This window comes from Juglans microcarpa x Juglans regia, chromosome 1D (genome assembly GCF_004785595.1).
Source record: "Juglans microcarpa x Juglans regia isolate MS1-56 chromosome 1D, Jm3101_v1.0, whole genome shotgun sequence".
Taxonomy (NCBI): domain Eukaryota; kingdom Viridiplantae; phylum Streptophyta; class Magnoliopsida; order Fagales; family Juglandaceae; genus Juglans; species Juglans microcarpa x Juglans regia.
The window spans coordinates 16,377,562-16,389,684 of NC_054594.1; the positions used below are offsets into that span (position 1 = coordinate 16,377,562).

A 12,123-nucleotide genomic window follows, 5' to 3' on the forward strand; every position below is an offset into this window, starting at 1 on the left:
CTGACATAGTCATACGTGTTAATTATTAAAAATCGTGTAAATCTTAAAATTTGTGATTTTAAATTTAAATGAAAAAATACTAATAAAATGGAGATGTGACTCAATAAATATAACATTATGTATAAAATTATGAGGATGTGCAGCAATTAAGAAAAAAAAGAAATGAGTATTACTACGTTCATAAGTAAATTATACAAAACTAATATCATAAATTGACGTAATTTTATTTGATCAGTTAGATTTATTTTATAATAAAAATAAATTTATAATTTGATGAATATATCAAATTATATTAATTTATGAAATTATTTTTATGTATGATTATATTTTTTAAAAAAAATACATACTGCATGCATGGAATTTTGTATTTGCTCTCGGAAAAAACAAAAAAAAAAAGAAAAAAAAGGACATATGAGTAGTAATTGTCCAAGCTGTTCTTAACATGTACGGTCAGATTCTATAAATATGACTTTCTAAATTTGGCGTGCCTTGCAACATGCTTACATACGGAAACTTTGGAAAGTCTTTACTATCAATTACTGGGTCCCATATATTTATATATGCATTCAATATTTTGCATTGAAATTATCGAAAGTTGTTGGAATATACAAGACCACGTGGAAAGATTGGAACTAAAATCTCGAGAAGCCAAAGCAAAGGATTCATCTACAGTTAGTTGTTAGTTACAAGAATGAGATGAAAAGTCTATAATGTATAGTGAGTTAAGTTATAAGCATATGGCAGCTATTGTTAAAATATTCATCAGTCTTTACGTGTATAAATACAGTCATTGTATAGCCTATTAACACACGAAGACTTTCTAACCATAATGAGAAATATTCAGTTCGTTTTCTGCACTCTGATCTTCCAAATTCTCTTTTTCTAGTCTGAATTTCTATACAATTTTACATAGTGTTGTCGTTGTCATCACGTACGTAGGGCCGCTCAAATCTTCCCCTAGCATTTTTCAGTAGATATATGATCATGAGGTTTACGCACACAGAAATATTGCAAGAGAAGAATTAGCAGGAAGCTAGGAAGAAATGGATCAAACGGATATGACAAGGATCCTGCCCGAAGAGTGCATCGCCAACATTATTTCCAAGACAAGTCCTCGCGATGCATGTAGATTGTCGCTGGTTTCTCGAGCCTTCAGAACAGCTGCGGCTTCCAATCTCGTGTGGGAGAGGCTTCTGCCATACGATTATCAGGAGATCATTTCTCGATCATCAGTTTCCTCAGCGGCGTCGTCGTCGTCCTTGAATATGTTGCCCGGGAAGGATCTTTATTTCCATCTTTGCGACAATCCTACCTTCATTGGCAACGGTAACATGGTGAGCAAAAAACGCTTCCTATTAGCTAGCAGCATTTAATATATATAAATATTTACTAGTTTTTTTAATCACTTAGGAAATTAAGGATCATAATTCGTTTCTATGTTGATTTCGCATCAAAAAAGTTCCATTTTAATCAGATCAGGGCAGGATATATATATATATATATATATATATATATATATAGATCCTGATTAATTAGATTGACTCATTAGTATTTTCCGAAGCAGAAAAGATTAATATTTTGGAAAACGACATGGAGATCTGGAGCTAGCATGAAATGATTATTAATTAAAATGTCCATGTTTGTAGACATGATATTGCAGCATTGGATATTTGTAGCATTGAGGAAGAAATATTAATATGTATGTAGGTCCAGCAACATCATGAATTAGATCGGCCGTTAGTTGTTAGCTAGCTAGACGAGTACTTTTCCCATGCACATTATGATCTTCCTTTGGGTTAGGGCTGTAATCGATCCGAGCCAAGTCGAACTTTTGGATTATCGAGTCGAATTGGACTCCAATAACTTGAGTTCGAGTTCAAGCTGAGAGCTTGCCGAGCCGAGCCGAGTTTGAGTTTATCCACGAGTTCGAGCCGAGTCGAGTTATTTATCGATATTTGTTTGTACTCTTTAACCAGCCTGAACCGAGTCGAGCTGAGTCAAGTTATTACTTGAGTTTTGTTTATACTCTTATATATATATTTTGAATGAGTTTAATAATTAAAAATAACGAAGTACAAAAAAAAAATATTAAATCTCATGAAAATTTTACAATTAATATATAAACCTTATATTGAACTATAAAATTATAACATTTTTATGAATACATTTCTTATATGGTTATGCATTGTAGTATATAATGAAACTACCAAATCCAATATACTATTACACATTATAAAATTTATACTATAACTAAAATCTTAAGTACTTAATTAACTAACATATACTTATGCACTATATTCAATATATAGGTATAAATGGCTAGGCATAAGTAATTGGGTTACATAATACATATTTAATTATAAAGGTAACTATACTTATGCTATTAAATTTATTATGTATAGAAATACATATGTTTGTGTATAAGAATACTAATATATAGAAATAAATTATTTATATTCAATGATATATGGACGAGCACTAATCGAGTAGAGTTAACGAGCCGAGTCGTGCATGAACGAACGAACCTTAACCGAGTTGAATCAAGTTTAATCGAGTATATATCATTTACTAATCGAGCGGGTTTCTGCTTTTACGATCGAGCTTATTTTTTCACTAGTCGAGCTCAGTTTGAGTTTAGTCAAGCGAGTATCGGACGAGCAATTGTACGAACTAGTTCATTTACAGCCCTACTTTGGGTGCTGTTAGAGCACGTATTACTACTACGCCACTAGCCATTAAAGAGAGAATAACTCCTAGAAAGGCCAGGCATTAGTTGCGCACCTCTTGATCAGCAAACTATGAGGGGGTGCTGCCTCAACTGCCCCCAAAAAAGAACATCAATTACTACAAGATCAGAAACACTTTAGTTACAAATGGATTACACAAAGGTAAACTTACAAACTGACATGGCTTGATATAATACCTCAGATTGTAAAATTATTTTTATTGTAAAATAGATCTAACGGATCCCCATAAATCCACATCAATTTATATGTTCACTTTTGTATAATCTCTTTGTCTGTTGCAGTTCAGTTACTTCAACAATCAATGTTTCATTCTTTTTTTAGAAAGTATTGATAGTTGTATTCGTTAAAATTGGATGATTGCTATACTTGGATGGTTGCATATATATATATATATATATATAATAAGTGGAGATGTGAGAAAACTGATTCAAAATTGGTCACAAATAACTAGAGATGTGAGAAAACAATTGGCCACAAGTGTATATATGTAATACCAAGCATGTGGAGTTGTCTTACGATTACGATATGGAGATATGATCAGAAAATTGATGCTGGTAATGAAAGTAGCTATCCTTAATTACGAGCTGGCTTGATATTTCTGATATTGGGGGTGGGGGGGGGGGGGGGGGGGGGGGGTTCTTTCAGAGAACCGTTACTCCACCTGGATGGGGGTACTAAAAGTCTAATGCATCAATTTAATCCTTTGATGGAAATATTTTTTCAAAAGCATTTATAACAAATATTTTCAACACCTATGAAACATGTTTGTTCGCGCGAATAGGCATTCTGCAGATTATTAAAGCTGGAATAGCCGGAATTGCATTCCTTTTAGGAATAGGATGGAAATGCTCATTCCTATCATTTTCTTTATGTTTAGGAATAGGATGAAATGCTCATTTCCTACCATTATCTTTGTGACAAATTAAAGTGAAATTCTCAAAATATTCAAGCTGATCCGTAATTTTTTAGAATATTGCCATTTATAATCTTATTTTTGAGTTATAAATTTTTATTTTCTTGAAAGAAAGAAAAAAGGTTACTTTTTTTTTTTAAGAAAAGAAAGATAGTGGCTGGCCAGTACCCACTATAAAAAAGTTACATAGTTCAGATGAGATGAGATGAGATGTTTTGTTGAAAGTTGAATAAAATATTATTATAATATAATTTTTTCATATTATTATTGTTTTGAAATTTGAAGAAAATTGAATTATTTATTATATTTATATGAGAATTTGAGAAAGTTGTAATGATTATATAAGACGATATGAGATGAAATAGTTTGGTTTTGTGTAACCAAACTAGCCAGTACCTCCAATTCCTCTCAAAGATTCCTCTCATCTTGATTTGAGAGAAATGCCTTTAATTTCCTCAATATTGAATAATGAATATTATTACTATAGAATGGCTATTCCTTATTTTAAAAAAGCAACCAATTTCTTTCCAGCATCCTATTTCACACACCAATCAAACACATCCTATATATGTATTTAATTTTCTTCATGGAGTTGCAAATGTATATAGTTTCTCTATTTTTGTATATATCCATACTCTGTTTTGGTGGTTTTTATGATTGGCATGGTGATTCAACAGACTTTTGCAATACACAAATGGAGTGGGAAAAAATGTTATATGCTGGCAGCGAGGGAGTTATCCATAGCATGGGGAGACACTCCACAATACTGGAAATGGACTTCTTCAGCTGATCAGTCACCAGATTTACCAAAGTTTAGGTCTCTCTCTCTCTCTCTCTCTCTCTCGTCAGTGATCTATATATGTATGGGGTGATATATATATTCTGAGTACATAAAATGTGCGCAGATTCTCAGAGGTTGCTCATCTTTTGCGTGTGTGTTGGCTTGAGATAAAAGGTAGTTTTGAGACTAAAACCTTATCCCCGAATACAACATATGGCGCATACTTTATTTACACCATTGGGACACGTCCCTTCGGGCTTTGCCACCCAGTGAAGGTGTCTCTAAGCATTGTAAACGAGATTGAAGGCGAGGCTACCAATGCTTACCTGCAACCAATAACATCGAGAGATCATAGACCTCGTGGGCAGAATGGACGGCTTCCATGTGTGAGAGAGGACATGTGGATGGAGATTGAGATTGGAGAGTTCTTCAATCATGGCAAAGATAATAACGTGTTAGAGATGCACTTGTGGGAGACTGAAGTTGGTGAATGGAAATCTGGCCTTGTTGTCCATGGCATTGAGCTTCGGCCGAAAGAAAGGAAAAATTAATTCATTATAAGTAGAATGAATGGCTGCTTAATTGTGTTAAGGATCATTCCTATTTCTTCCTTTTTATTATCTAGAGTACTGATCCAGAATATTATATTGAAGTTGCATGGTAACCGGAAGTAGTTCTGTATGCATGAATCATTTCATATTGCTTAATTGGTTTTGATGATGTCGCATTTTTCATTCGAGTACCTTCGATTCTGGGCTCTAGAATGAAGCTTATTGATGAAAATTATGGCTATGCTATGCTTATTTTGTTTTCAGATGCGCCTTGTGTTTTCCACAAATATCTCTGTGTGCTTTTTTTATGGTCACAAATATATCACCTTTGGGCATATCAAAGATCAATTTGTGTACTAAAACATAAAATTCTCAATTCTTTGTATGATGAGTTCCATGGAGGTTCCCACAGTACTTCAAGAGATTGCAATTTTTTTTTTTTTTTTTTTTGGTCCTAGAAAATGCAGTTTTCGTCCCAAAAAGGTATTGGATAGGCAAAAAATTTTCTTCATTCTCCAGGTCATTCCTAAAAGTTAGTCGTAAAATATATTTTAGAACGAAATCCGTTCAAACCTGTTCAAACGAAATTCTTTTTTGGGGACGAAACAGATTCATCCAAAAATTAAGTTCAAACTGAATATATATTGATTGAACTTATGATTAACTATTCAAACGGGTTGGTAATTTAATTCGAGTAATATGAATTTGATTGCTCCCATTCGAATGAAATACGTGTTGAATGCTTTATTGTTGTTTGAAGGTTTAAGTTTATGTTCGAACATAGATTCTCCGATCAAATGTTCATGAACATAATTCGAATGAAACTTTATGTTCAAACGTTTAGACCAACCAAATAAGTTTGAACGGTTGAGTTAACATCTGAAGATTGATGGGTATAGTTCGAATGAATTGTATGCATTCTAATGCACACACATGAAATGTGTTCGAACTTAGTAGAAATCCATTCGATTTGGATTGATGATTTTCTTTTCATTCAAATGGTTTTTATGTTGGCTATACGAATGGTGGCGGCAAATGTATTCGAATGTTAATACATAATGATTATTGTTCAAACAATAATCAATGGTACGGTAAATTTAAAGTTTAAATTAACAAAACTACATTTAGGAGTTATAATTAAAACATCACAATTGTTTGAATGTTGCATTAAAATATATTGTAACATTAATACAATAATTCCAAAAGACATAAAAATTAAGAGAATAAGTTCTCTAAGTCGGTGGTGGCATAAAGCTCTAGGACATCATTAATTGTATCTGTTTGAACATGCATTGGGATTGAATTTTCATCTCCCTCCACAAGTCTTGTTGTTGTTGTTCTCTTAATCATACCTTCATATTTGTTGCCTGATGTAACTGATCCTCCAACTCTAGTTACTTTGACTTCAGTTGTTCGATCTCACACCTTGCTTCCTTTAAGTACTCCGAAGAGGTGTTATTCAATCTATTTGAGAAGATGATGAGGTTGAGGAAGATTTTATGCAATGTCCAAAACCTCTCAAATATCCAGAACAGGGTTCAAGAACTTGAGTAAAAATCTAAATATCGGTAATGAATGATTCATCAAACGCAACATTTTTTCAAAGTACAACCCATCTTCTCCAACAAAAATAAAAAGAAAAAATTAGGTAGTATAAATAACATAAATATTGTTAGGCAATAAAAATGGATTAAACTTACATAATTTTATTCTGTTTCAAGACTCATCCAAACACCATTGCTATTTGTATGTGATTTAGAGGGTCATATTATAGTCAGAAGGACTATCTTGTTCATGCAAAAGGAAAATATATGTTACAACTTCAATCACAAATGTTGATATATTAATATTTAACGGGGACTCATGTAATATTACCAATTTCTTTGATAGTCGACAAAAATGTCTAGAACCCGCATATCTTTAAGTTTGATTTATTTTCTTTGTTGACAATAATTCGTTGCTGCAAGAAAAGAAATAACCTTAATACTATCTTTGTTTCATGCATCTAACATATAATAAAGTTTTCACTATTAAATTTTTTATAGTGTGCATGGCATCTACCTTTATACTTTCAGAATGTATTATTCATCAGCTCATCAACCGTTACTCAATCCTCTTGTTGGCCAAAATTAAATTCAAACCCATCATTGACGAATAATGAACCTTGGCTCAGGAAGATGTAGTCATGCATGCATATGTCCGAGTAAGGGTACCAACATAGGAAGCAAGCCAAGCTGCCGAATCTCATTGGCCCCAATGTAATCATCAGGAATATCAACTTTAACTTTTTTCGTTTTCTACAATTTCTCTATACAGACACATCTTGTAACACCTCAACCTCAACGATAGCTTATAGCAGGTGTACAATAATTCAAGAATGTAATATCAAAAACTTCTTTTAATTTAAAAATATTTTAATTTAAATTTAAAAATACTCTTACTTAAATCATCACATAAACTCAAACGGATATCTAACATACCATGTTCTGGGTATGATGATATTGGTCCACCATCATTGTCAAGTGAAATAATTAGAGAGTCAGTAATGGATGAAGTATGGAGTAAAAAAATGAGTTAATTTACATTTGGGAGGCATAGCTATTTAAAACTGTAGTAAATTATTAATCCTAAAATTATTCTTATTACAATAATGATACTTATATATAAGCAACTATCATTTACTACCAGTTTTGCTTGACCACTCACCTCTATCCTCACTACACATATTAATTGACTCATGTTCTTCTAACGAGCCTCCATCAATTACTTCTGGTTCAATATCTTCTCTTCACAGTGGAACCACGTCAAATTGACTGCAATCAACAAATAAATTTATACATGATTCATTTTCTTGATATACTTCTTCACTTGTTGGACTATCAAATTCTTCACATTGTCCCTCTGCCTCTAAAATGTAATCATATATATTTTTTTGTGCAAACTTTTGTACTACTCGCCATGGGTTTCATACTCACGATCATCTAAGTAAAAAATTTGATTTGTTTGGCAAACGAGAACGAAAACATCATCCTCATACCATGTTCGAGATGTATTGACACTAATAAAATATTCATCATTACGCACTCTCAGTCTAGGATTGCTTACATTCCACCAATTATACTTAAACAACCAAACCATATGTTCTCCTAACCCAATGATATCAATGACAACTCCATAAAAGTTAATATTCTCCTCTCCATGGCTTTCTTCCATTAGAGTCATTGTTCCCCTATGTACTTTTATGTTGCCTCTTCGAATAGCTCAATACACTGTATGAATTGATTATGGTTTATTAGTGATTTTATTTTATATGCCCAATAGAATTAATTTAGGAATAAAATAGACACTAATATAATAACATGTAATAAATATTTCCATAACATGTAATTAATGGTGATGTTTTAGTGAATATATTGTAAACATATATAAACATATTTTATAAAAATATGTATTCTTATTAGTGATGTTTCATAAATATGCTAGTATAGTTATATAGTTATATAATAAAACTTCTATACTTAAATTCAATAATACACCAGAATGAGCTAATTATATTAAAATAATATACTTAAAATATAATATAGTATAATTAGTGAATATATAAGTTAGTGAGGTTAACTTAGTACAATATAATTAGTGCGATTAACTATAATATAACTATACTAGTATAGAAGTAAGTCTGGTACTATAAGAGTATAACATTAGTATAGTGTAATATAATAACATGTACTAATTAGACAAGTTGTATAAGTCTAGTATAGAATAATATTTAGAGAGATTAACTTAGTATAGTATAATTGGTGAGATTAACTTAGTATAGTATAATTAGTGGGATTAACTATCAACATAATTAGTATAGTATATTGTATAACGTTCTAATATTAGTGGGATTAACTTAGTATAGTATAATTAGTGAGATTAACTTATTATACTAGACTTATACTATAGTGTCTAATTGCATTTTATTATACTAGTGTCTAACTTATTTTCCTATACATTTATGTATGTTTATGATAATATGATGTTTATATATGATAAACTATTAGTCTATTTATATTATAGTATAAGTACATTATTTTATAATAATTAACACAAACTAGTATAGTATTGAATTTAACTATAGTCTATAAAAGTTCTAGAGTTTTTATATGAGTATATATATGATCAAAAGTGTAAAAATTTATTTATCAAAACAAATATATGTTATAATATATTATGCCAAAAATATATTTATCTTTGATATATATATATATATATATATATATGTATTAAAAGTAAGTTTATATTAATAACCTAAGTTGTTAATTAAGTTGTTTCATAAACAAATGTTAACTAAAGAACAAATTTGAATATAGAAGAATGTTTTGTTCAAACCTTTAAAATCACACTTTAAACCATTCGGGCATACAATAAACTAGTTCGAACTTATTATACGCATGTTTGTATTACATACATCAGTCCTCGACAAAAATATATAAATCCTCTTGATTTTTTATTGAAGCTTCATTCTATCGACAGTTCGAATGGACATTTTTTGTTCGAACATTTAAAATCCCTCTTTAAGATGCGGTTTGGATAGTGAGTTAAGATAAAATAAGTTGAGATGAAAGTTAAGAGTTGAATAAAATATTGTAAGAATATTATTTTTTAATATTATTATTATTTTATGAATTGAAAAAATTAAATTGTTTATTATATTTTTTGTGAAAATTTAAAAAAGTTGTAATGATGAGATGAAACACTTCTTATATCCAAACAGGGCCTAAGTTGTTCGAACATACAAAAATCTAGTTCGAACATAATCAATTTGGGACATATATATATAACCCAAAAGCATGGAACTATTCATTCACCCTTTCCCCCGTTTGAAACCAAAGTTTCGCCGTTTGTCACCACTCTCCACTGCAGACTGACCTAAGGATGCCATTTAACAGATAACAATCATCATCCCTTCATTCTACGTAGTAGATAGGCTTAAAAAATGTTGGTTGTATGTTGTATTTGGGTTCGGAATTTCAAACGAGATCCGACCCATTTTTCATGTTTTCCAATAGGCACATGAGACATTTGATCATATGATAGAGTGAGGTGTGGGCTTCACTCCATTGAAGTTTTTATGATCAAAACCATTGGTTCTTGATAATCATTGGTTTTTAGGTTTTGGGTCAACTAAGTCATGTATGTTCATAGCTGAGGGTTGTTCATTCGAACAACTTTGAAGTTGTTCAAATGGTTTTTACCAAACAGCAATTCTTTCAATCCGAACATGACACCACTTATTCAAATTGTCTAAGGTTTCTTCATCTCAATGGCTTCGAAGATGTTCAAATGGTTTTTTCCAAACAACAATTCTTTCAATTCGAACATGACAACACTCATTCGAATGGAAGAATTAACACATTATTAGACGCTTGTTCGAACATAAATATAACATATTTGAACGTAAAGTGATAACGTTTGAATACATTAGGCAACATTCAAACGACATCTCTACCCAAGGAAATTGCCCAAAGGATGATGTTGTTTGAACTATATATCAATTTGTTCAAATGGACTTATACCGTTCAAACAATGCCTAATACGTGTTCGAACGTTATCACTTTACGTTCGAATAGGTTACATTTATGTTCAGACAATATTTGTTTCTATTCAAACACAGCTCAGTATAACATAATTACATATTTCAATTATTGGATCTATTTATAAATTATTATTATTTTGTTTTTTAAATAGTGAATTCATGGCATACGTTAGAAGAAAGCGTGGAAGGAAGGGACAACCTAGCGATGAGGCTAGTAAATTGAGACAACCCATATTGGCTGAGCGAGAGATCATATTAGACGACTTTCGCAATTTTTTTTTTTTCTTTTGGAAGGGAATGAGCCTTTCATCCATAATCCACTATTGAGGATGGGCTCCAATCTATGAGCAGAAGGGGGTCACCTATCCAGATATGATTGGAGAGTTCTATCAGGCTTTATCTGATATGTGGGCTGATGATGACTCCTTTACTTTTGATATTCAGGGAGTCAGTATTACGTTCTCACTAGACAATATTGTTGAGTTTCTTAGCATCCCCAGTGAGTTAGGTGCATACCATTCATTGCCACCGGGTGTAGGGACAAACAATGGCGATGATATTGATGATTAGGCTCCAACAGATGATGGTCCAGCAAACTATGAGATTCGTACGTTTTTGCTAGACAATTCGGCTCCATATGATGGCAGCAAGGTGATCAAACAGGTTGATTGTCGAGCCTTCTTTTGCATATTGCAGTTGATTGTCTCACACAATATTGATCCAAGAAAACACAAAATAGATTTTGGCATGGATCAGGCTTGATTAATGTTACAGATAGCACGAGGAGAGTCAATTAATCTACCTCTATACTTCCTCATCCCAATTCAATCTAAGTCACGGTATTTTACTGGAGGTAGTCTACTGTATGCATTAATGATCTCCAACCTACTAGTTAAATTAGGGGTGAGTTTGCTTTTGATAGAGCGAAAGCAACCACAGATCGAGCCACTTAATAAGATCACTTTCAGCAAGAGCAATAGCCACTTACAAAAGACTCGCATTAATGTTGCGGCTGCAGGCGGTAGTACTAAGCATGATCTAGCTACTACGGATACCAATTGTAACACCCCCTTCCCAAAGGTTAGGAGTGTCACGTGTTTTTCATAAAATAAACCCAGCAATAGATCTCATATTTAATAACTGAAATTAGAATTTATTTTGTAGAAAAACTGTCTAATAAAAATGTCTTCAAAAAATATTAAATGAATAATCTAAATAAAAATTTATGTCATCAAAGAAATTTTATTCTAGAATGTCTGAAACTAAAAGAACTACTCCTTCTAATCCTGGCATGCCTGCTATTGATCATCATCCTCACCTGGGTGGTTAAAAACATGAAAACAAACTAAAATGAGTCGAAAACTCAGTAAGAAATCCATCACGACGTAAACGTAATAAACATAAAGTTTCATAAAATTTTTCATGCTGAGAGCTTAAAATTCATGACTGTTCATACTGATACTTATGTTATGCATGACTAATTTATCTGAAATAACTGACTGAGCTGATTTAACTGACTGATCAGATTTAATTGACCGATCTGATTGGCC

At 31.8% G+C, this 12,123-nt stretch overlaps 1 protein-coding gene across 1 annotated transcript; it reads left to right on the forward strand.

The window, feature by feature from the left end:
* The first annotated feature begins 945 nt into the window (after positions 1 to 945).
* LOC121235505 (F-box protein PP2-B11-like) lies at positions 946 to 5,161 on the forward strand. The gene is made up of 3 exons (XM_041131852.1): positions 946 to 1,334; positions 4,338 to 4,477; positions 4,566 to 5,161. Exons 1-3 carry the CDS (start codon positions 1,044 to 1,046, stop codon positions 4,990 to 4,992), a joined length of 858 nt encoding a protein of 285 aa, XP_040987786.1. The 5' UTR covers positions 946 to 1,043; the 3' UTR covers positions 4,993 to 5,161.
* The last annotated feature ends 6,962 nt before the right edge of the window (positions 5,162 to 12,123 follow it).

What these genes read in the sequence shown, in the direction of transcription:
- LOC121235505 (XM_041131852.1), top strand. Translation starts at nt 1,044, where the DNA reads ATGGATCAAACGGATATGACAAGGATCCTGCCCGAAGAGTGCATCGCC. An exon ending in TCATTGGCAACGGTAACATG is followed by an intron (nt 1,335 to 4,337) that starts GTGAGCAAAAAA and finishes GTGATTCAACAG; the next exon opens with ACTTTTGCAATACACAAATG. An exon ending in CCAGATTTACCAAAGTTTAG is followed by an intron (nt 4,478 to 4,565) that starts GTCTCTCTCTCT and finishes AAATGTGCGCAG; the next exon opens with ATTCTCAGAGGTTGCTCATC.